The sequence below is a fragment of the Phascolarctos cinereus genome, unplaced genomic scaffold (genome assembly GCF_003287225.1).
Source record: "Phascolarctos cinereus isolate Bilbo 61053 unplaced genomic scaffold, phaCin_HiC Scaffold_4;HRSCAF=312, whole genome shotgun sequence".
Classification (NCBI taxonomy): domain Eukaryota; kingdom Metazoa; phylum Chordata; class Mammalia; order Diprotodontia; family Phascolarctidae; genus Phascolarctos; species Phascolarctos cinereus.
In genome coordinates this window covers 650,785,740-650,808,154 of record NW_027555847.1, presented here as the reverse complement: position 1 = coordinate 650,808,154, position 22,415 = coordinate 650,785,740, and the positions used below count along the sequence as shown (strand labels likewise).

General features: G+C 44.4%; 1 protein-coding gene across 2 annotated transcripts in view; it reads right to left on the bottom strand.

Annotated features, from left to right (window-relative positions):
- Positions 1-510: 510 nt before the first annotated feature.
- LOC110214198 (glycosylphosphatidylinositol-anchored high density lipoprotein-binding protein 1) overlaps positions 511-22,415 on the bottom strand; it is a 30,309-nt gene continuing 8,404 nt past the window's right edge. The window contains exons 1-5 of one of the 2 annotated variants that reach the window (XM_020994981.2): positions 18,650-18,770; positions 17,887-18,073; positions 16,978-17,100; positions 7,516-7,632; positions 511-2,543 (exon numbers count right to left, since the gene is read on the bottom strand). In XM_020994981.2, coding sequence (XP_020850640.1) covers positions 2,302-2,543; positions 7,516-7,632; positions 16,978-17,100; positions 17,887-17,938 — 534 coding nt within the window. In that variant the 5' untranslated portion in view covers positions 17,939-18,073; positions 18,650-18,770 and the 3' untranslated portion in view covers positions 511-2,301. Of the gene's footprint in view, positions 2,544-7,515; positions 7,633-16,977; positions 17,101-17,886; positions 18,074-18,649; positions 18,771-22,415 lie in introns of those variants that run through there. The other variant, XM_020994984.2, reaches the window with a different exon arrangement.

The window sequence follows — 22,415 nt, the reverse complement described above, 5'->3', positions numbered from 1 at the left end:
TCTTCAAGCTTTGGACTCTGACCCACTTTTCTTAGGATATTGTTTCCCTTAGGATATTGTGATGGCTCTGATCTCTGGTGTGTGTTAGGTGGGGTCATCCCTCCCTCCCATGGGTGAACTCGACATGGCATTGTGAATATGGAGTCAAGGATGTGGATCTGAATCTTGGCTCCACAATCTAGTACATGAGTGATCTTGGGCATTTTATTTCTTCTAGGCCTCAGTTTTTCCCACCTGTAAAGTGAAGGGATTGTTTTTGGAAAACTATTTGGAATTATGCAAAAAAGTCTAAATTATTAATGTCTTTTGACACAACTCGGGCCCACATCTCTCAGATGTCAATGACATATATAACCATATATAACAAAATGTCCATAGTGGCATTCTTCATGGTAGCAAGGACCTTGGAAACAAAGTGGGTGTCTATCAATAGGGGAATTACAGAATAAACCATGGTATATGAACATAATGGAATATTATCACTCTACAAGAAATGACAAATACACTGAATTCAGAGAAACATGGGAAAACTTGTATGAATCGATGTGGAGTGAAAAGAGTAGAACCAAGTGAACAATATATACAATGACTACAATAATGTAAACAAAATAACACTAAAAAGCTCCTGAAGTCATAATAATTACACCAACTAGTCCTGGTTCTGGAGAACAGGGGAGGAAAACATTATCTTCCTCTGAGCAGAGAGGTGAAGCAGTATAAGTGAGGAGTGATGTATATACTATTACACAGTTATTTTGTGGCTTTTCTTCAATTTTTCTTTGTTACAAGGGAAAATTCAATGGGGAGGTGGTATATTGGGAAATGATTCTGATATTAATAATACATAAATATGTACTGACAGCTGATAAGCTGTTTTTCAGGGAATATTCTTTGTAAGTGGGTTTATTTAGGTGTTTGCTGGATAACAGCTGTCGTGTTAAAAACAAAATATCTCCTCATATTATAGAAAAAAAGAATAAATAAAATAGGAGTGGGGAAGTTTGGACCTCTCTAAGGTCCCTTCCAGCTCTGAATTCTTGGATTCTTTAACACCTAATCTGAAGATAGCACAAAGCATTTGTGCACCTCTGACAAATTTTGAAAATTGTGCCCCAAGGATGTGCTACAGCCTTCCCAAGCTTTCACTGTAACATGTAGGTGCTAATTTGTCACAAAATTAATCCCTATAAGGTATAGTGAGCGGGATTTGGGGGCATTAAATATATGTGCATTTATAAAAAGTGATAGGAAAGAAATGTCCTTTGTTGTGACTCTCCCTCTCTAGCCCTTGAATGTTATACCCTAGGCAGCTGCCTATCTGGCCTGTCCCTAGTTTTGGCTGAATAAACTGGATGAACAGCAGAGCTGGAAGGGGCTTCATAATTAAAGGTGAGGAAACAGGTTCAGAGAGGAGTAGGGACATGTCAGATGCTGGTGTCATTGGAGAGTTTGAATGCTGCCACCTATTAAAGAAACCAAAACTTTATTATCAGAAGGTAGTACTCTAGTCATGAAGATAGGACCACTTGGAGAGACAGATGGAGATAGAGGAAGTAGGGGGAGGGGCAGTAAGGGCTACAGTGTTCTGAGGCCCTTGGGACTTTTATCAAAAATGAATGGCCCAGAGGGCTAACATTTTGTCCTCCCATACCTTCCCCTTGCCCAATTAGACTCTCGTTCTACAATCCCATTCCAATGTATGGCATTAGAGATGGGCAGAGTCCCGGCTCCTAGACACAGGAGCTTGCCTCCACATTGTCTCTCAACATCTACACCTCTCCTCTTCCCTACAGGAAGACACAGGTAGGGAGATGCAGCAGAGACTTGAGTACAATTCATATAAGTCTGAACATTTTGGCCCTGTGACCTATTTCCTGGAGACAGACCGAGCTGGCCTGAGGGAGACCTTTTTCCTTTATCGGGTCCCCTCTCGTTTGAGAAGGTAATAAAATCATAGAATATTAGAGCTAAGAGAGACCTTAGATCACAGAACATGGAATATTAGAACTGGAAGGGACCTGAGAACATACAGCATGGAATGTCAGAGTTGGAAAGGCCCTTTAGAACCTACGATATCAGAGGCAGAGCTCTGATCATAAAATGGGATGTTGGAGGTGAAAATGATTTTGGTAGAACACAGCATTCCAGAAACAAAAGGGACCACAGAATACAGGCCTGGGGGAGAAGGGCTAGAGACTTCATGGCACAGGAGAGCTCTTCCTTGGGGTGGGGCAGAATTAGGGTCAGGGGCAAAGGAAGTAGGGCCAGAAGGCAGAGGGGAACTCCTGATGGGGTCTCCTTTCATAGGTCTCTCCCCAGCCAGCTGCAGAGCAGCATGAACAGGGTGGTCACCCCCACACCTGTAAGGATGCCCCCACAGTTGGCCTTCGCATTTGTGTCTGAGGCTTTGCCATCCACCAACAAGGGGTTGCACATGTCAGATTGGCAGCAGTTCACGGTCACATGAGTCCCCTCTATGATCTTAGTGGCTTCTTTGCAGGTATCTGAGCACCACGCCGAAAAGGTGGTAAGGTAGTTGGAGTCTGCATAGGAAGGAGCGGGGAGTGAGAAGGCCATGTGGATGGCTTGGGAGCTGAGGGCATGATCAAGGCTGGATCTCTTAGGGGGAGGGTAGCTGCTAGATTTTACCGGTTGGGAAGGGGAACCAGGTTGAGGATATGGTGATGGGGACAAAGGACTCGGTAATCAGGGTCTGCCACAGGACCAGGGAGTGGGCCCTGGGGGAATGATGAACTTCAAATTGATACTTTATTCTGACAGCTGTCTCTCATTATCCTTCTCAACTGGGGATGGGAGTAGGGGATGGGGCAGTGGGAACCTCATGGAGCTTCTCTGCTTGCAATATTTATCAGATGATCAGGTATATTTCTGTCTTATGGGAAGCAGGGAATCCAGCCTATTTCTGGCCCTCTTAAATGGAGTGAGATCAAAGTCCTGCTCTTCGTGGGACCCCATCCTCAGAAACTTCGACTCTGGAGAATAGGGGTCACAGTGGGTCTCCCCCTTACTAATCTTAATCTCTCCACTCCTTCCAGGGAGGATGAGGAAGAGAGCTCACTGTCCTCAAATAGAAGGCCCCCTCTCCAACTCTCACCGTCATCCCCACCCTCCAAGGCATGCTGCTACAAGCTCTCTCACTGTGTGAGTTATTTCTACTCTCTAGGAGGCGTTTCCTTCTCTATAAAAGAAGATCGGATGAAATGTTTTCTAAGGCTCCTTCCGGTTCTGACATCCTTTGATACTCTCTGAGGAACTTCTTCCCCTCAAAGGTTGGAGACCAACTGTGTCCCCTTTATGAGGAAAGGTGGTAGGATTTTAAAATGGGAGCCTGGAGTGGGTAATACTGAATCCAAAGAAATGAAGCAATTGTGGTAGAATCTCAAGTATCATTAAGGAAAATGGTTTTAGGGCCTGTCTTTAGGTCTTGCTAATAAAACTATGTTGAAGGCAGAAATTCTGCTTGTTATATATATATATATATATATATATATATATATATATACACATATATATGTATATATATATAGTAGATAGATAGATAGATAGATAGATAGATAGATAGATAGATAGATAGATATCTGAAGGTGTATTCTAGTGAGGAAATCTAGGAATCCCAAGGGGGAAAATATGGTATGGAACTTTCAGATAAGGACCAATGAAGGGAGAAGCAGAGGGGATATTGTTATCAGAATATTATGTAGGCCACCTGGACAGAAGGATGAAATAGAGGAGGACTTTGGTAAACAGATCATAAGGCTGTCAGCGATGCACGCTTTCCTATTGAGGGGGTCTTCCATTATCCGGATACCTGCTGGAACCTTCCTCCCGTCAGAAGTAGAATAGTCAACAAATTCTTGACCTACCTTAGGGATAATTTCATCCTTCAAAAAGTGAAGGAAGTAAGGAGTGGGAACTGCTGTTCTGGACTAGATTCTGACCAACAAGGAGATATTGGCTGCTCAAGGAGAAATGATGGATACTATGGTGGAGGGTGGATGGGAAGTGACCACTCTATCATAGAGCTCAGGAAAGAGAAGAAAACCAGCATAGTCTGAGACACAACCTAGACTTGAGGAGATCTGACTTCAAAGAGTAGATAGAGATTAGAAGAAAGGTAGGATCCACCAACTTAATATTCTGCAAGGGAAGGTATCCCAAGAGGGATGGGAAGTTTTTGTAAATGAAATTCTGAATATTATAGATGTGATTCTGGTGAGAAGGAAAAGGAGCAACTGCCTAGAGGGGCCTATGTAGCTACGAAAGGAATTCATCACAAGTCAAATAAAAAAAAAGCATATAAGATGGGCAGGTAGGTAACAAGGCATGAATACAAAACAGTAGCCTCATTCTGTAAGAATAGAGTTGGGAACACTATTGGCCAGAATGAGATAAGTCTGGTAGTCAAAGTTAAGGCAAGAAGAAGAAGAAGGCTCAGATGTTCTCTGGCACCTTACACTTCTCCTATACTCTTTGATTTCCATCTCCTGACTTCAGACATTTTCACTGGCTGTCCCCCATGCATCCTCCTCTCTTACCTCTTGTCTTTCTTCAAGTCCCAGCTAAAAGCTCACCTTCTACGAGAAGCCTTTCCTGATCCCCTTTATTTCTTTTCTTTTCTTTTTTTTTTTTGGCTAGGCAATGGGTTATGTGCCTTGCCCAGGGTCACACAGCTAGCAAGTGTCAAGTGTCTGATCCTCTTTATTTCTAGTGCTTTTCTTTTATTGATTATTTCCAATGTATCCTGATTATAGGTTGTTTGCACAAAACTGTTTGCATGTTCTCCTTCCCCATTAGACTGTGAGCTCCCTGAGAACAGGGACTGTCTTAGCTTTTCTTTGTATCCCAACACACAGAAGGTGCTTAACTAATATTTATTCACTGGTTGATCTGTCCTGATCCCCCTGGTGGCTAAATATTTTCCCACCCTGAAATTACTTTGCATCTACTTTTTATGTTTTGTGCTCAGCTATCTGTGTGCCTGTTATATCTCCCTCCATCCCCTTTCCCAATAGAATGTAATCTCCTTGAAGTCAAGGATTATCTTTTATTAGCCTGTGGACCCAAAACTAATCACACAGACTCCTGGGAGATGTAATTTTTTTTTAACCCTCTTTTTCTATTATGGAAGAAGATGGAGGGAAGAACATTCAAGATTTGGGAGATGGCTGGCTGTTTTTAGCTGTTTTTTAAAAAAAATTCTTTGTTATAAAATATGACTCTCTGGGAGGTAGCTACATTGGGAAATATAGAATAGGTGATGTAAAAACAAAATATGTTCATAAAAAATTTTAAAATATAAGAGGAAGATCAAAGACGGGATAGGACCAATGACTTGGATAGATAGGATGATGACAAAAGGTTGGAAATGAGAAGGCTAAATAACCCAACCCTTATTTTGCTTCTGTTTTCTTTTCCCCAAAATCTTTGGATTGGAAAAGTTAGAACAATGAAGTTTAACTAGGAGTTGAAACCCCAAGATGAGTGAAGAGATGGTAAAAGAGCACTGAGCTATACTTAGTGAGTTCAGGGCACCAGGCCTAGATGAACTATGTTTTAGAAAAGCTAAGAAAATGGCAGATTGCAGGATTTCTGTTACCAATCTTTGAAGGATAGAAACAAGGGAACACATATTTATTATCTACCATGTGCCAGGCACTGTGCTAAGCATTTTACAAATATTATCTCATTTGATACTCACAACAACCCTGGGATGTTCATTTTACAATTGAAAAAACAATTGAAAAAATAGAGGTTAAGTAACTTGCCCAGGATCATAGTAAATATCTAAGGCAGAATTTGAACACAGATCTTCCTGACTCCAGGGCCCAGTGCTGTATCTACTGAGCTACCCAGCCATCTATGATCTTTGAAAGATCCTGAAAAAGAAGAGAGATATTACCAACTTGAAAAAGGGAAATATTGTATGAGTTTTCAAAAACAGGAGAATGAATTCTGCATACTACAGGCTCAAAATATTTTCTTCAATTCCTGGCAAAGTTCTAGGGCATATTTTTTAATGGTGAAGTTTCTAAGCATTTAGAAAAAAATGGCTGGCTCATTATGAGCCAGCATGGCAGCCATCATTAAGAAACGGTACTGTTGGACTCACCTCTTATCCTTTGTGGATGTGCTTACCAGACTGGTAGACTAAAGGAATACTTTAGACAAAGGGAGCGTACGCTGATTTTGGCAAAGCAAAGCAAAAACAAAAAACAAACAAAAAACCCAAACCTTGACAAAACTCTTTTACACTAACTTTGCCAACAAGGTAGAGAGATGTGGGCTAGATGATAGAATCAGTTGAATGTCTGGAATCAGTTTAAAAACTGAGCCTAACTAGCAAAGGATAGGGAGACATGGTTTGATAATGGGTCCTTGTGTGGGAAACATGTGGTGAGTTTAGTAGACTTCAAGCTCCATACAAGTCTACAGTGTGATATGACAGACAAAAACAAAGAATTTAAGAAAAAAGGAGCTCAGATTTGGAAAGTGATGATCCCTCTCTCCTCTGCCCTGATCAGACCACTGTGTTGTTCAGTTCTGGGCTCATCATTTTAAGAAGCATTGAGAAGCTGGAATGTGTCCAGAAGAGGGCGCCCAAGATGGTGAGATGCCTAGAGACACCACATAAGACAGGGTTAAAAGAAACAAAGATGCTTAGTTTGGAGAAAAGAAGACAACTAATGGAATCCCCATTGTTGTCTTCAGTTACTTGAAGGGCTGTCATAAGAAATAAACATTAGATTTATTCTGCTTTGGACCTGATGGTAAAACTGGGACCAATGTGCCAGTTTATGTCTGATGTCAAGACAAACTCCTAAAATTTGGATTGTCTTGAGAGCAGAATGGGATGCCTGGAGCAGTAGTTGGAGTCCCCTCATCAGAACTTCTCAGGTAGAGGCTGAGTGACTTTGTATTGAGGATAAAGGTAGGGATTCCTGGTAAGGTACAGATTGAACTACATGGCTTCTGAGGTCCCTTACAACTCAGAGTCTACAAACCTTAATGTGCTCAAGAAATGAGAGGTATTATTACTATTACTATTATTATTATTATTATCCATTGTGACAATAGCCAAGGCAGAACAAGAACTTGTTTCTCCTTTCCGTGGGGGACTGTGAGTATATGAAGAGGTCCTAGAAGAGAGATAGAAGGAAAAAAGGAAAGATATAGAGAAAGGGGTTGATAATTGCCCAGGATCATAGAATCATGGAATGATAGCGCTAGAATGGGTCTTAGAACATAGGATATCAGAGCTAGAAGGTCCTCAGGGGTCTGTCTTTTACAGATGGGAAACTGAGATTTAGGGAGAGATAATGTACTCAAAATTATGGACCTAGTCTGTGGCAGAGACGGGACTGAAACCTAGGTCCCAAACTTTCAGTCCAGGGTCTTTCTGGGCTGCCTATTTAAGACCTGGCCCTGAAATCAGACTCTATGCCTTGGGAACAGTCCCTCTTGTCTAGCGTGGGTTCCCCTTCCCCTACTGCTCACCTGCATTCCCTCTGGTGATGATGGTTTTGCAGAAGGTCTGAGAGGGTGCGCAAGTTTTGATCTTGTTACAGTGCTCCTCAATGGACTCTGATTCACAGGTGTAGCATTCCAGAGAGCCTGGACACATGAAGGTAAGGGAAAAGGTGAGAGAAGGGAGGGAGATGTTTTCTTTGGGATGTATAGAATAAAATCCAAAGGTGGTCAACAATTTAGTTCCAATCTACCTTTCCAGCAATGTGAAATAATCATATTCCTCCCTTTCGCACTCTGAATAATAACCAAGGGATTAATGAACAGTTTCCTAATCTCATCTTATGTTTTCCTGCCTCTATTCATTTGCCCAGGCAGACAGTCCCCTGGGCCTGGCATTGACTCTTTTCCTCATCTCTACCTACTGAAAATACTCTCTCTGAACTGATGAACTCTGAGTGCAAAGGGAAACATACTTTTTTCATTTTATTTTTCATGCTTTTTTCATGTTTTGTTTTTTTTTTTGCAAGATGGCTGATGGAATTTTTATTTTGCATGACTATACATGGGGCAGCTAGGTGGCAGTGGATAGAGCTCTGGCTTGGAGTCAGGAGGACCTGAGTTCAAATCCGGACTCAGACACTTGACACTTAGTAGCTGTGTGACCCTAGGCAAGTCATTTAACCCCGACAGCCTCACCAAAAAAAGAAAAAAGAAAAGACTATAAATGTATGATTGATATCACGTTGCTTGCCTTCTCATTGGGTTGGGAGGGAGAGAATTTGGAGCTCAAAATTTAAAAAAAAATGAGTCTTAAAAATTAAAAATGTAATTGGAAAATACTTAACAAAATAAAAACATAATTTTTTAAAAAGTCTTTTCTCCCTTCGAAGCTCAGTTCAGTTGCCACTTTTTTCTTTGAAGTCTTCTCTGATTCCACCCCCTTATCACTCTTTTACCCCCATTATATTCTATCCTGTGTTATTATATTTATCTGTGTACATGGCATATCCCTCCCAGGAGAATGTTAGTGCCTTGAGGGACTGTCATTTTTCACTTTTGGATTATCAGTGCCTAGTACAGTGCCTCACACTGGCCTAATAAATATTTGTTGAATTGCTGAAGGAAAACATGGAGTTGAAGGAAAGCTCATTGGCGAGAAATGGGTAAGTTGGAGTGGTCTCCTTTTGCATATATGTGGCTCATTCCTACTCCTACATCTTTGCTTTTGTAGTCTCTTCCACCACTATCATCCCATGCTCTTCATCTTCTCCATCTATCCAAACATTAACCCATTGTTCAAATTCCATCTCCTTCAGGAAGCCTTTCTTGACTACTCTAGCTCTCATTGACCTCTCCTTTCTTTGAACTTCGAGGTTCACTGTCTGAACTTGGCATTTGACACTTAGCATTGTGCTATGGTCCTGCAACCTCTGCTTGCCAGTGTCTCTTGACTTCTCTTACTACAATAATAGTGAAGAGCTAGAAGGTGTTGTCAAAGTTGCAACTCTGTACCAGTCATCAGCTCTTCAGTGATCTCTGCCTAAGATCTCAGGCAGCTCACAGCACAGCCCAGGACATAAGACTTCTCTAGGGGTAACCAACAACATAGGGTAGACACAGGCTTACAGGAAGCTACCCTGTTGACAGCTCTCCAGAGTTGCCTGGCTCTGTTACAAAGAAGTCCATTCAGATTTCTTCTTTTTTTCTGTTGTCAACACATCTAGTTTCATAGCCATAGTTTAAAGGCCAGTTTAGGGCATTCTGGTCCAGAGGCCCGGACCTTTTCTGGTTTCATCTCCTACTTGTAGTAGGCAGCCTCAGGGTGGGAGAAGGAGTAGAGACCGTTCTAGGACTACTGGTAGAAAATGTTTACTTCCCCCTCAACAGATCAACTCCCCTTGCCTCCCTGAGGAGCTAATACACATACTTCCTGGTTCAATTACTTGATGAACTTCTATGGAACAGTGATCTTGTTGGTAAGGGTTTTCCCTCCACTGGTGCCGATAGCAACTCCCCACCTGGACCCCACCTGCTGCCTTCTCATCCAGCGTGATCCTTGAACACGGCCTTTCAATAAATCCTCTAAGGAGAATCTACCCAATGTAGTGGATGCTTTCCTCTGCTTCAAGTGACACAATGTGAGCTCCTAGGTGACTTAGAGGATAAAGCAACAAGTTTGGAGTCTGAGTTCAAATATAGCCTCAGACACTTGCTAGCTGGGTGACCCTGGGGAAGCCACTTGACCTCTGTCTACCTTAGTTTCCTTGTCTGTAAAGTGTGGATAATACTAGCATCTACCTCCCAGTATTGGTGTGAGGATCAAATGAAAATAATTGTAAAGCACTTAGCCCAGTGCCTGGGACATAGTAGGTGCTATATAAACGTTAGCTCTTCTTCTTATTTTTATGATTAATTTTTCATTTTTGTCTCGGTATCCAAGTGCCTAGCATGGCATCTGGGGCTTTGGGGAAGTGGTCTTGGACCTGTGATTTCATTTGTATGGAAATTCTCAGATGAAGAAAGTCCCTTTGCCAATAAAGGTCAGCCTATCACAGACTTAGAGAGCTGCCTAGAACAGTGACAGTGATTCGTCCAGGTCCACACAGACTGTGTCAGAGACAGAGCATAAGCCTAGGTCATTGGTCACTGTGACTTTGAAGCTTTCTGCCTTGCACATAGTAGACACTCATTAAATTTTGTTGAATTTAATTCCTTTGATATTTAAAAAAAATACTGACATTGAGATGACCCACTCATCATTCCTCATTCTTGCCACATTTGTGGCCCGCCTCCTCTTTTGGATCAGACACACCCCTCAAGTCTTTTGTATTATTTCTGTCATGTGAGTCATTACTTGTAGATTTGTGCTTTCCTTATATCTAACACGTATTTGTCTGTTGCCCTTTGGGGTCACCTGAAAATTTTATTCTTCTGAGATTGTGACATTTCATAGGCACCACTAGGACAGTAGTGTGTGTGTGTGTGTGTGTGTGTGTGTGTGTGTGTGTGTGTTTAAAGGGCTTTCACAGAAAGGAGTGGTTTGCGATTGGTAGAAGAGATTCCCTTGTATTATTTCATTATTTCTCACGTTTCTTCCCTACCAAACTATGAGATAGAGAGAGGGGCCTCTGTGGAACCGTGGAAAAAACACTGGATGTAGAGTCAGGAGACCTGTTTTAAGGCCGGAACTCTGATGTCTCTTCATTGGCCTTCTTGCCTCAAGTCTCTTTCCTTTACCAGCTCCAAGTTTCAACTCACCAACTTTGAATTTACCAACTCTCTGCTCCAAGGCTTCTTCATCCTTCACTCCAATCTATCCTCCACCCAACATAAAAGTACTCTTTGTAAAGCACAGATCTGACCCTGTCACCACCTTATTCAACAAACTCCAGTGGCTCTCTCTTATCTCCAGGATCAAGCAGAAAGTCCTCTGTTTGGCTTTTAAATCTCTGACCCCTTCCTCTCTTTCCAGCCTTCTTACATCTTACTCCCCTCCACATACTTGTCAACCCAGGGACACTGGCCTCCTGGCTCCTCTTCACACAGGAGAGTCCGTCTCCTGCCTCTGGGCATTTTCTCTGGCTCTTCCCACAAGCCTGGAATATTCTCCTTCCTCCTCTCTACCTCAAGTTTCAGCTAAGGCCCCACCTTCTCCATGGAGCCTTTCCAGATCCCCCTTAACAGGAGTGCCTTCTCTCTGTTGGTTATCTTCACTTTATCCTTTATCTGTCTTATCTGTACATAGGTGTTTACATCTTATCTTTCCTATTAGATAGTGACCTTCTTGAGGGCAGGGACTGTTTTTTCCTTCCTTCCTTCCTTCCTTCCTTCCTTCCTTCCTTCCTTCCTTCCTTCCTTCCTTCCTTCCTTCCTTCCTTCCTTCCTTCCTTCCTTTCTTCCTTCCTTCCTTCCTTCCTTCCTTCCTTCTTCTATCTCTCTTACCCTCTTTCTCTTTCTCTCTGTTCCTGATACATAGTAGGTGTTTAGCAAACACTTGTTGACTTAAATGCTTGTTGACCTTCAAACTAGATTGTAAAGTTCCCAAGGGACAGGACTGGGTCTCTACCTCTTGCTTTTCCTATGGACTGGGAATACAGAACAGAATTATCGATGGACTGACTAAGACAAGAGGAAGATCATTGGCTTATGGGATCCAGAGCTACAAGGGACCTCAGAGATTATCTTGTCTAACTGCTCATTTCACATACGGGGAAACTGAGTCCTAGAGCAGCAGTCAAGTGATTTGCCCAAGGCCACATAGGTAAACAGGAGTAGCAGAAGGAGGTGCAAATTCAAAACCACACCCCATGAGGATCTCTTGAGGGAGTTACAGATGTGTAGGCTGGAGGAGAGGAGACTTAGGGGTGGGGAGTGATCCTTATGCTCAGGAATAGGAAATACTATTAACATATAGAAGAGGTATTAGCTTTGTCCTACTTGCATTGGGAAGAAGAACTGGGATCGACAGGTGGAATTTGCAATCAAGTAAACATAGTCTAGAGGAAATTAAAGACTTCCTAATGATCAGGGCTGCCCAAAAGTGGAATGGGCTGTCAAGAGTGGACCCTGGGAGGAGCAGCTAGATGGCACAGTAAATGGAGCTCTGGCCCTGGAGTCAGGAGGACCTGAGTTCAAATCTGGCCTCAGACACATGACACTGGCTGTGTGACCCTGGGTAAGTCACTTAACCCCAATTGCCTCACTAAAAAGAAAAAAAAAAGAGTGGACCCTAGGTGAGCCCTTATTGAACACATCACAGGATCACAAATTTAGAGCTGGTACCCTAGACATCACTGATTCAATCCCCCTCATTTTACAGATGAGGAAACTGAGGCCCAGAGAGTCACACAGCTAGGCCACATTGCTTAACTTCAGTTTCCTCATCTAAATTGTGACAGTTTTGGACTAGATGTTGCAGAAGGGATTTTTATACAGGCATGGGCTGGGCTTAGATAAATCTGAGGTCTTTTCTAACTCTAAAAAGATGTGAACTGAGTCCCCAAGTGCCAAAGATAAGGTGGAGACAACATCTGGGACAAGGAGAGTCGATGAGGGGAGGGAGAGTGGTAGGTAGGGACAGAGACAGTAAATTAGAAAAGTCTTCCTAGAGGAGGTGGTGGTAACAACTACGGAGCTGGGTCGCAAAGGAAATGAGAAGCAAGAACGGGCCAAGGTGGGGAGGAAGAGACAGTCTGGGCCCCGGCAGTATGGTTGTGGCTGGCAGCCCATGTAACTTCTAAGTATTGTCCCTCCCTCTGATTTTCTCTTCTCTCTGGTCCATCCTTCACACAGAAGCCCAAGTCATCTTCCCAATGCACCACTCTGGTCATGCTGCTTCTCTAGGCCTCTGCTGGCTCGCCACTACTGTATGATCAAGTATTAACCTCCTGCTGTTGACAATCTGGCTCCAAGATACCTGTCCAGCTTTATCTCATGCCACCACCTTTTAGGGAGTTTATGTAGCAGCCAAACTGGACCACTCTTTCTCTCTCCCATTCTCATGGATTGGTTTCTCTTTATTCCACTGACCCCCATTTCTGTCTACTGAAGTCCCTCTCTTTCTTCAAGGCCCGATATAGATAACACCTCCTTTGTGAAGTCTTCCTTGAACCTTTGCCCCTCACCCCCACCCCAAAAGTGAAAACATCCTCTCCTTTTTCAACCTTTTTGATTCACTTTGCCTAGACTTCTCCTTTGCCCTTATCTTTCTCCCCTCCCTCTACTAGCATTATTTATATATCTGTCCTCCCATTAGATTGGAAAAAAACCAAACAAACCAGGACCCAAATCATTCCCTAAGCATTTAATACAGAGTACTACCCCAGGTTCTGAGGGGAGCTGCAAAGTTTAGACAAGAACATGTCCCTCCTCTTGTGGAGCTCTCAGTCTAACTGGGAAATAGGATATGCGCAAAGATTATGTCTTGACATGTCTTGACATATTCCAGAAATGCTAAAACCAGTGGATTGTGAGGTTAGAGGGTAAGGTTCAACAGGTAATCACAAGGCCTTTCACACAGTAGGCATTTACTACTGTTTGTTTGTTGAATTCCATTGAACTGAAGAAGTGCTGGGGCATGCAGATAACATCAGAACAGAGGGGAAAGGAAGACAATGGGCCCTGGGAGTCAACCAGCTGGCAAGCAGCCAGATGCTTAACCCCATTCACTGCCAGGACTTATGACAGTCCTAGGACCGTGCCCAGAGGCTCAGAGCCTTGCTGTCACCAGGAAGGAGGACACTCACTTTCTCTTCCTCCAGATCAGGTTCAAGTTCCTCTTGTCTTGAAGGATCAAAGATTTAGAGCTGGAAGGGACCTTGGAGGTCATCCAGATCAATTCCCCTCATATTACAGTTGAGGGAACTAGGTCTAAGGTCACACAGCTAGTGTGATCTGAGGCACGATCTGAACCCAGATTTTCCTGACTGTCCCTATTATACCATGGGGGCTTTCTCTGCCTGCCTCTCTCCATTTAGGAAAAGATTTCCCCTCTTTTTTTGGTGGAGAAGTGGTGTCGTTTAGTAGAAAGTACACTGGAGCTGGAGATAAGAGAGTCCCAGCACTGACCCTTATGAGCTGTGTGACTGTGCAAGGCTCTTCATTTTTCTGAGCTTTCGTTTTCTCCTCGGTAAAATGGGGATGGTAGCATTTGCAATTAGAGAAGGGATCGGCAAACCTTAAATTGCTCTAGGTATGTGAGTTCTCTTCAGTGAAAAGCTCAACTCCCCCTTCGCTGGAAGCCTTCCCTGACCACACTGCCCTCTGCTCATTCTTCTCTTTTCTCAGCTCCTATTGCCCATACTCATTTGGACATTGAATGGAATTTCTTCTTGTCTACCCTCTCCTCACAACCTTCTTCTCCTCCTTGCCCTACCACAGACAGTACCATCCCTACCTACTCAAATCCCACTGCTCCTTGCAGGCCCAGGTCAAATGCTATGGTCAGGACCCTCCAACCCCCATTGGGAAGCTGTTTCTCCTTCTTCTGAACCTCTCCAACTCAGCGTCTGGTGCTCCCTCAGATGGTCCTAACCTTGTCTTGTTTTATATTATAACTAGCAGTGTCTTTGTCTCATTTTCCCAACTTGGCTGCTAGCTCTTGAGGGCAGGGACTGTCTTCTCCTCTTTTCTCCCCCAGCCTAGGGCTCACAGGACTGGGCTCACATCCCTGCTTTCCTCAGCTAGCCAAATGGTTCCCATCCTTTCACCAGGGGTTCTCAATCTTTTTTTATGTCCTGGTTTTCTCTGATGGCCTAGCAAAGCCTATGGACTCCTCCTCAGAATGATGGCTTTAAATGCATAGAATTAACATAGAATTACAAAGGGAACCAACTACATTGAAATACAATTAGTTAAAAAAAAAACCAAAAAAAAGTTTATGGACCCCAGGTTAAGAACCCTTGATCTAATCTGACATCTTCCAGAAAGCCTCCCCAAATCTCTCCAGCTGGAAATAACTCAATGACTAGCTCTCCCACTCCCTAGCACTGTGTGTCTGTTTAATAATGATAATAATAATAATAATAATAATAATAATAATAATAATAATAACAATAGTTGCATTTACACGGGCACATAGGTGGCACAATGTATAGAGTGCCCAGCCCAGAGTCAGGAAGACCTCAGTTAAAATCCTGCCTCGGACACTTACTAGCTGTGTGACCTTGGGCAAGTCACTTAACCCCATTTGTCTCACTTCCCTTCTCTGTAAAGTGAGCTGGAGAAGGAAATAGCAAACCACTCCAGGATCTTGCCAAGAAAACACCAAAAAAGAGTCAGACATGAATGAATAACTAAACAACGACAAAAGCATTTATGTAGTACTTTAAGGTTTGCAAAGCACTATAAATATTATCTTATTTTATCCTCACAACGACCCTAGGAGTTAGGTGCTATTATTATCCTCATTTTACAGATGGGGAAAATGAGGCAGACAGAAGTTAAATGACTTGCCTAGGGTCACACAGTTGATAAGTGAGGCTGCATTTGAATTCAGTTTTTTTTTTTTGCAGGGTGGTAGGGAGGGAGAGGCAATGGGATTAAGTGACTTGCCCAGGGTCACACAGCTAGTAAGTGTCAAGTGTCGGGAGGCTGGAATTGAACTCAGGTCCTTCTGACTCCAGGGCCAGTGCTCTATCCACTGTGCCACCTAGCTGCCCTGAACTCAGGTCTTCTTGACTCCAGGCCCAGCCCTGTATCCACCATGCCAACTAGCTAGCTGCCTCTCGATGATCTTTATCACACCCTGGCTTGGATGTGATATGTGTGTAGTTATGTTTGGGCAGATATATGTGTAGTCTCCTCTCTCCTACCAGACACAAGGGCAAGGAGCCTCTCCCAGCATCCTCAGTATGACAGACACCACTCAGTAAATGCTTGCCGAATCTCCAGGACTCCCAGTAGCTAGTTCCTTTCCCTCTGACGTTATCTTCCGTCTATTCTGCATCTATCTTGCAAGTACCTAGTTATTTCTACTTTGTCTCACCCCATAGAATGTAAGCTTCTTGAAAGCAGGGATGCTTTTTGTCTTTCTTTGTATCCTTGGCACTTAGCACAGTGCCTGGCACAGGGTCGATGCTTACTAAATACTTGATACCGGCTGACTGACTGAAAAGGACACTGAAGCCTTCCTCAGCCAGGTGCCCATGGGGCTTTGCACACAGTAGGCATTGAGTAAACTACTTACTAGGGCTTAGCATGAACTTTTATGTTCTCTGTGCCCATCCTAGCTCTCTAGTCTCGCCTGGGGTGGGGGAGGGAGGCATCTACCCATCTGACATCAGGGTCTCAGCCTTCACTCCCATGAAAGGCAGCCCCTGGGTGTGATTGCCACAATATTAGGACCCTAGGGATGGTGGGTGGGGTGGTGGGTGGCAGGAGCTGTGCCCTGTGCCTCCAGAGGACTGTGAGTCTCTATACAGGGACAGTGTTTGTTTCAGTGGATGGGAAAGCATTGATGGTTACCTTTCCAGGGCAGAAGGCCCTCCCCCTTCCCCACCTCCCGTCCAAGACAGCATTCTGAGGTAAAACTCCATTCACCTAACGCTTGTTCCAGCTCCGACAAACAGCTCACGCCACTCTACGTATCAGGTCCTCTCTGCTCCAGACCAGTTGAACTAAAGGACACCCAGCACCCTCTTGACTCTGGACCTTTGCTTAGGCTATTTCTCATATTGGAAAGTCCTCCCTGGTTTTGCTTGTTGAATTCATACCCATCCCCACTCAAATCCTATGATAAACGGAGATGGCCTAGAATCGATGGTGAAGGTATTAAATGTGACCTCCTCCAGGAAGCCTTCCCTCCTTCCCCACCCCTCCCCCAACCTCTGTAGACCACACATAGCTCTTCTCTGTACCCCTCTAATGCCCTGATCATGTATATTATAGTTATCTTTGCATGCGTCTTATTCCATTACTAGGCTATAAACTCCACCAGGTCCTAGGAATGGCTGTGGGGTGGGGCAGGGAGGATTTGGGACAGATTTGTACCTTCATAGGGAATGTGCTTGATTTCAACTTCGTCATCATCCTCTTCATCATCATCATTATCCTTATAGTCATAATCCTCTTCTCTGCTCTCATCTGCCGACTTTGTCTCCTTCTGTTCACTCCCTGTCCCAAAGTGAGAAATCTAAGTCTCAGAGGTGAGGCATTCCCAGGGAAATTAGGGCTGGGGTCTCTAGTGGGGCCTTTATCCATGCTGCTCCCTGTACATTCCCCTTTCCTTTGAGGACTCCCCAAGGCTTGAACAATCCTCCGCCTGCTATTCGAGGCCCTTTACAATCTAGCCCTAACACAGTCATAGTAAAAAAGGCATTGAATTCAGAGTTGGGAAGTTCAAGCATTGTTTCTGCTGCTGATTCACTGCACAAGTGAATTCATAGCCTTCCTCTCCGCTTTCAAAACTCAGAATCAGACTCAGAGGATCATACTGTCCTGCTATTAAGCTTTCATAGCTTAAGACCTTGGGAGCACCCTGTATTTATAGACAGAAGGTACCTTAGAGGTCCTAAAATCCAACCCTCTCCTTTTTACAGAAAAGGAAGCTGAGGACCGGAGGGGTGATTTGTCAAAGATCAGTGGCAGAACTGGGATTTGAACTCAAGTCCTCTGACTTTAAAATGCATCACTCACTTCAACTACACTGTGGACCTAGTTACTAAATAGGTTCTCTGATGACCACTTCAGCTCTTCTGGTCCTGCTGGAAGCTTTCCAGTTGGAAGCCCTAGCCCCCTCTCCCATGCTACCTTTCCACACATGCCCCCTGACTGGGTTGCAGTTTTGCTCACTCTTGAGGGAGAAGGAGGGTCCCTTCTGCCCTCTCTAGACTCTGTTCTTGGTTCTTCCCTTCAAATGAGGGCATCACCCCCTCCTCCAGTACCAGACCCCTCACTCACCTTGATCCAGGCATAGCAGAGCAGCCAACAAGATGGTGATAAAGACCTTCATTCCAACAGGACAGCCCTTGTAGTCCAGCTTTGTGCTCCTGATGGTGGTGGTGTGGACAGTGGGACCAAGGGACCTGAAGGCTGTCACCTAGCTGTGGCAGCGTGAGACACGGGATGGCAGCAAGGCTCGGCTGGGCTAAAGGATGCCAGAGAAGTATGGGAAGGGGTGTTGGATCGATAGACAGGCTCAGCTCCCAGCCTGACACAATTGTTTTCCCCTTTCTCTGAATACCAGCTCTGGTCTTGACTTGGTGTCTGTCACGTTTCTCTTCCTTCCCATTCCCCCAACTGGACCCTGGGGGACGCTGGAGGTCATAGGGGAAATGAGGAGAGGAAGAGGAAACCATTCCAGTCTTAAGAGGTCAGACAACTCCAGGAGTCTATTTCCCGTCCACCTGTCTCTCATTCCCTCAGTCCCTGGAGTGACCCCCAGTAACCATCAGTTAGGTTGCTCAGTACCCCTCCCTCCCCACCCAGGGCAACATCCTTCTGAAAGAGAATGCTAGAGGGGAGTTCAGCTGATGCTAATTCAGTTAAATTGTGCTAGATAAAAATCTGATAGTCCAGCTTTTCAAAGCAGCTCACATCATTCCGATTTATACTTAATTACTTTAACGCACAGGGGCATACGCAGCCAGGTCACAGAACCACACAGCACACATCATCATGCCTCTACAGGGACAGAATCTCTATAGCCAACCCCTGCACTCACCTGCTCTTAAGCTTCTCGGCCAGATTATTATTCCTGAATGTTCTGCCCCTGGGGTCAATCTCTGCTCTCAGTAGCTCTCCCTTTCCCCTGTAAGGGACACTCCCTTATAAACTGTGGCTCCAGTCTCTTCTCCTCACCCTCTCCTCCCACACAGAATATACACTCAGCACAACTAACTTCTTCCATGCTGCTATGTCCACAGGAACCAGGCCAGGTTCCAGTTTTTTTATGCCATATCCACTAGTGCCCTGCTGATTTTCTGACATCCCCTAAAGGTCCTGTGCGCAACTTCAGTCACTCACTCTCTTCCCTCCCACCTCTCACAGCCTGCAGTGTCAGTAACCGCACAGAGAGAATCGTACTGTAGGTTTAAGGTAAATAACTTGCTTAAGGCTATACAAGAACTTGAGATTCTAAATGTAACATCTTTTCCATTGCACCATGGTATGGGGCATATGTGGGGATTTTCCATCTGCCAGTTGCTGCAACTGTACCTTTCTTCCTTTCTTGGCCGTCAGTACCCCAAGCACCTGACACCACCTATACCTGGGAGCCAGGAGCAGCCTCCTCCAGAGGGTATGGAAGAAAGGGCTCAGGCTTGGGACTCAGAAGACCTAGGTCCCAGATTTAGGCACTTTGGAACCCAGCATAAAGTAGCTTTTGTACTCTGGATCAGTTTTCTCATCTGTAAAATGGGCATAATAATCCCTGCCTTGCCTGCCTCATGGAGCTGTTAGGAAGGTCAAGTGAAGTAAGGAAGAGGAAAGGATTTTGAACAGAATACAGCTCCCTTCAAGGCCGTCCTGTAACTCACGGCCTAACCTTGTTCTGCTGTAAAATGAGGTCATCTAAGATTGCCTCGAAGCCTCTGTCCAATGACCTATGAAATTCGGGGAGAGTTTGCGAGGTGTTATTCATTTTCTACCCCAGTGGGGCTGTGGGTTGCATTGGGCTGGGCCGGTTGGGTCTGGCCCAAGGACAGAGATCAGGGCATCCCTCTGATGCCAGGCTACCGATGGGCTGAGTGGGGTGAGTGGCTCACGCCTCAACTCCTCCCGCTGGGTAGGGAATCCAAAGACCAACTGGGTTCTAAGTTCTAGCTGTGTGACCAGGGGCAAGTTACTGTCATTTCTTTAAGCCTCTGGCTCCTCACCTATAAAATGCCGATAGGGCTCATTGTACTCCCTGCCCCATAGGGTCCTTGTGAGGAAAGTCCTACATCCATTAAGTGCTATGGAAAGGGTTACTTCCTTTTCCTACCTCTATGGAAAGTCTAGAATCATAGAATTTTAGAAAATAATAGCTAACAATAATAATAGCTAATATTTATACAGCACTTAACTATGTGCCAGGCACTGTGCTAAGCACTTTACAATCATTCTCTTATTTGACCCTCACAACAACCCTGAGAGATAGGTGCTGTGATTATCCTCATTTTACAGACGAGGAAACTGAGGCAAACAGGATTAAGTGAGTCGCCCAGGTTCACACAGCCAGTAGGCATTAGTTCAGACCACATCTAGTGCCTGTTTTCTTCCGGATGCCCCATTTTAGGAAGGGCATTGATAAGTGGGATGTGACCACTTATCAGTTAGGCTGTGGAGGAAAGGTCTGGGGGCTCTGAGAGGCAAGAGGGAGAGTAGTTATGGGGTCAGGAGTAGGTGGGAAAGGTACTTTAGCTATCCAACTGTGAGACGTGGTTTCCTCAGCCAGTTTAAAATAGCCATCAGGAAAATACCTCAGGCCCCCCCTACATTCCCGCCCCTGACCTTGAGCAGATTTTTTCATTGTGTGAGGGGCCTTTCTTGCCCTGAAGACTACTCAAGGGATTACTTGGCAGCTTCTGAACTTCCTCTGAAAGCCCTGCAGTGCTGGGGGTGGGAGTGAGCCACAGAGACAGAGGCATCACAGCAAGGGCTTTAAGGGCCAACTAATCCAACCCCCTCATTTTGCAGATGGGGAAACTGAGGTATGGTTCAAGTTCTGGGTTCAAGATTTCTGGGCAAATCACTTAACCTTTCCAAGTCTTACTTTCCTTATCTATAAAATGGGAAAAATAGTAACCTCACTATCTTTCTCTCAGAGTTATTATGAAGGAAGCACTTTCTTCGTAATCTTAACAACTTTCAAACTTTCAAACATTAGAGCAGTATGAATAACAATTAATAAGAATAAGAACAAAGCCTTCATCTTCTGTGGGTCGCTCCCCAGCATGCTACCCCTACTCTATGAATCTGATCCATTTCCTCCCCTCCCATCCCTACCTGACCTTGTTCTGCTGTAACATGAGGTTATCTAAGATTGCCTCTAAGACTCTATCCAGTTCCAATGGTCTATGAAATTGGGGGAAAGTTTTTGAGGTGTCATCAATTTTCTACCCCAGTGGGGCCATCAGTTGTATAGGGTTGGGCCAGTTGGGTCCGGCCCAAGGACAAAGATTAGGGCATCCCTTCTGTTTCTTTAGCTATGGCTGGTAGAGCAGGATTCTGGGTTGGATAAAATCCCTGGAGAGCACAGCTATAATCTGCCAGTAGTGATGCTGGTGAATCAGTGACTTATGAAAATGATAACAACAATAGCTAGCATTTACACATCCCCTCAAGGCTTACTTTCCATCTTTATCTCATCTGATCCTCTCAAAAGCCTGGAAGGTAGGTGCTATAATTATCCCCATTTTACAGATGAAGCAGACAGAGGTTCAGTGACTCATCCAGGACCACATAGCTAGTAAGTGTTTGAGGCAGAATTTGAAGTCAAGTTTTCCTAACTCCAAGGCCAGCACTCTATCCACTAAGAATGGGGTGAATTGCTTTCCCCCCAAACTTCCTCAGGTCTCGTTCTTTCCCCTCACCCTGCTTCTTTCTTACCCCTGAATTTACTTCGGATGGCTCAGAGGGACACCAGAGTCATGGAGATCTGGACAGCTCTTTGGTGGGGATACCCTGCCTAAGAATCCCTGATAGACATATCCATCCACCTAGTAAAGGGCTCTTTCCCTCTTCCTCTCTTACATTCCTAGAATTTCCCTAGCTCTGAGGGTGTCTAGGAATTCTCCGTGCTGCAAATCAAATGCTGCTGAGCATGCCCTTCTCCATAATCATGTTGTCTCCTCCATTAATATGATAATAATAATAATAATAATTATTATTATTATTATATCTAACATTCATATAGCACTTACAACGTGCCAGGCTGTACAAAGTGCTTTCAATTAGAATGTTAGCTCTTTGAGGGCAGGGTCTGGGTTTTTGTCTTTCTTTCCCCAACACTTAGAATGCCTGGCACATAGTACCCATAAATACTGACCGACTGGTGACCCAAGATCATAAGATCATATCCTGTAGAAGTGGAGGGATCTTAGACTTCATCTTGTCCAACTCATTTATTTTACAGGTAAGGACATTGAGCCTCTGAGACTTTAAGGTCCCCTGGGGAGTAAAAATGTACAGCTACATAGGAACTCCTGGTGTGGGAATTCCTTCCACCAACACAGATTGCAACCCTATTGTGATTCAGCAGATAACACTCTGGAGTTGTCTCAGGTGAATAGAAGTTGGGCTGGGTGTCACACTGCAATTGTAGGTGTCAGAGGCAGGATCTAAGCTGAAGCCCTTTGTGCCAGGTTCAGCCTCTAGCCATGGTACTACACTGTCTCTTTGGGTTGTAGGACTAGAGAGTATGGGATCATAGAATCCTAGAACAATAGAGCCAGAAGGCACCTTAGAGCACAGGATGGTAAGAACAGGAAAGGCCCTTGGAGGACACC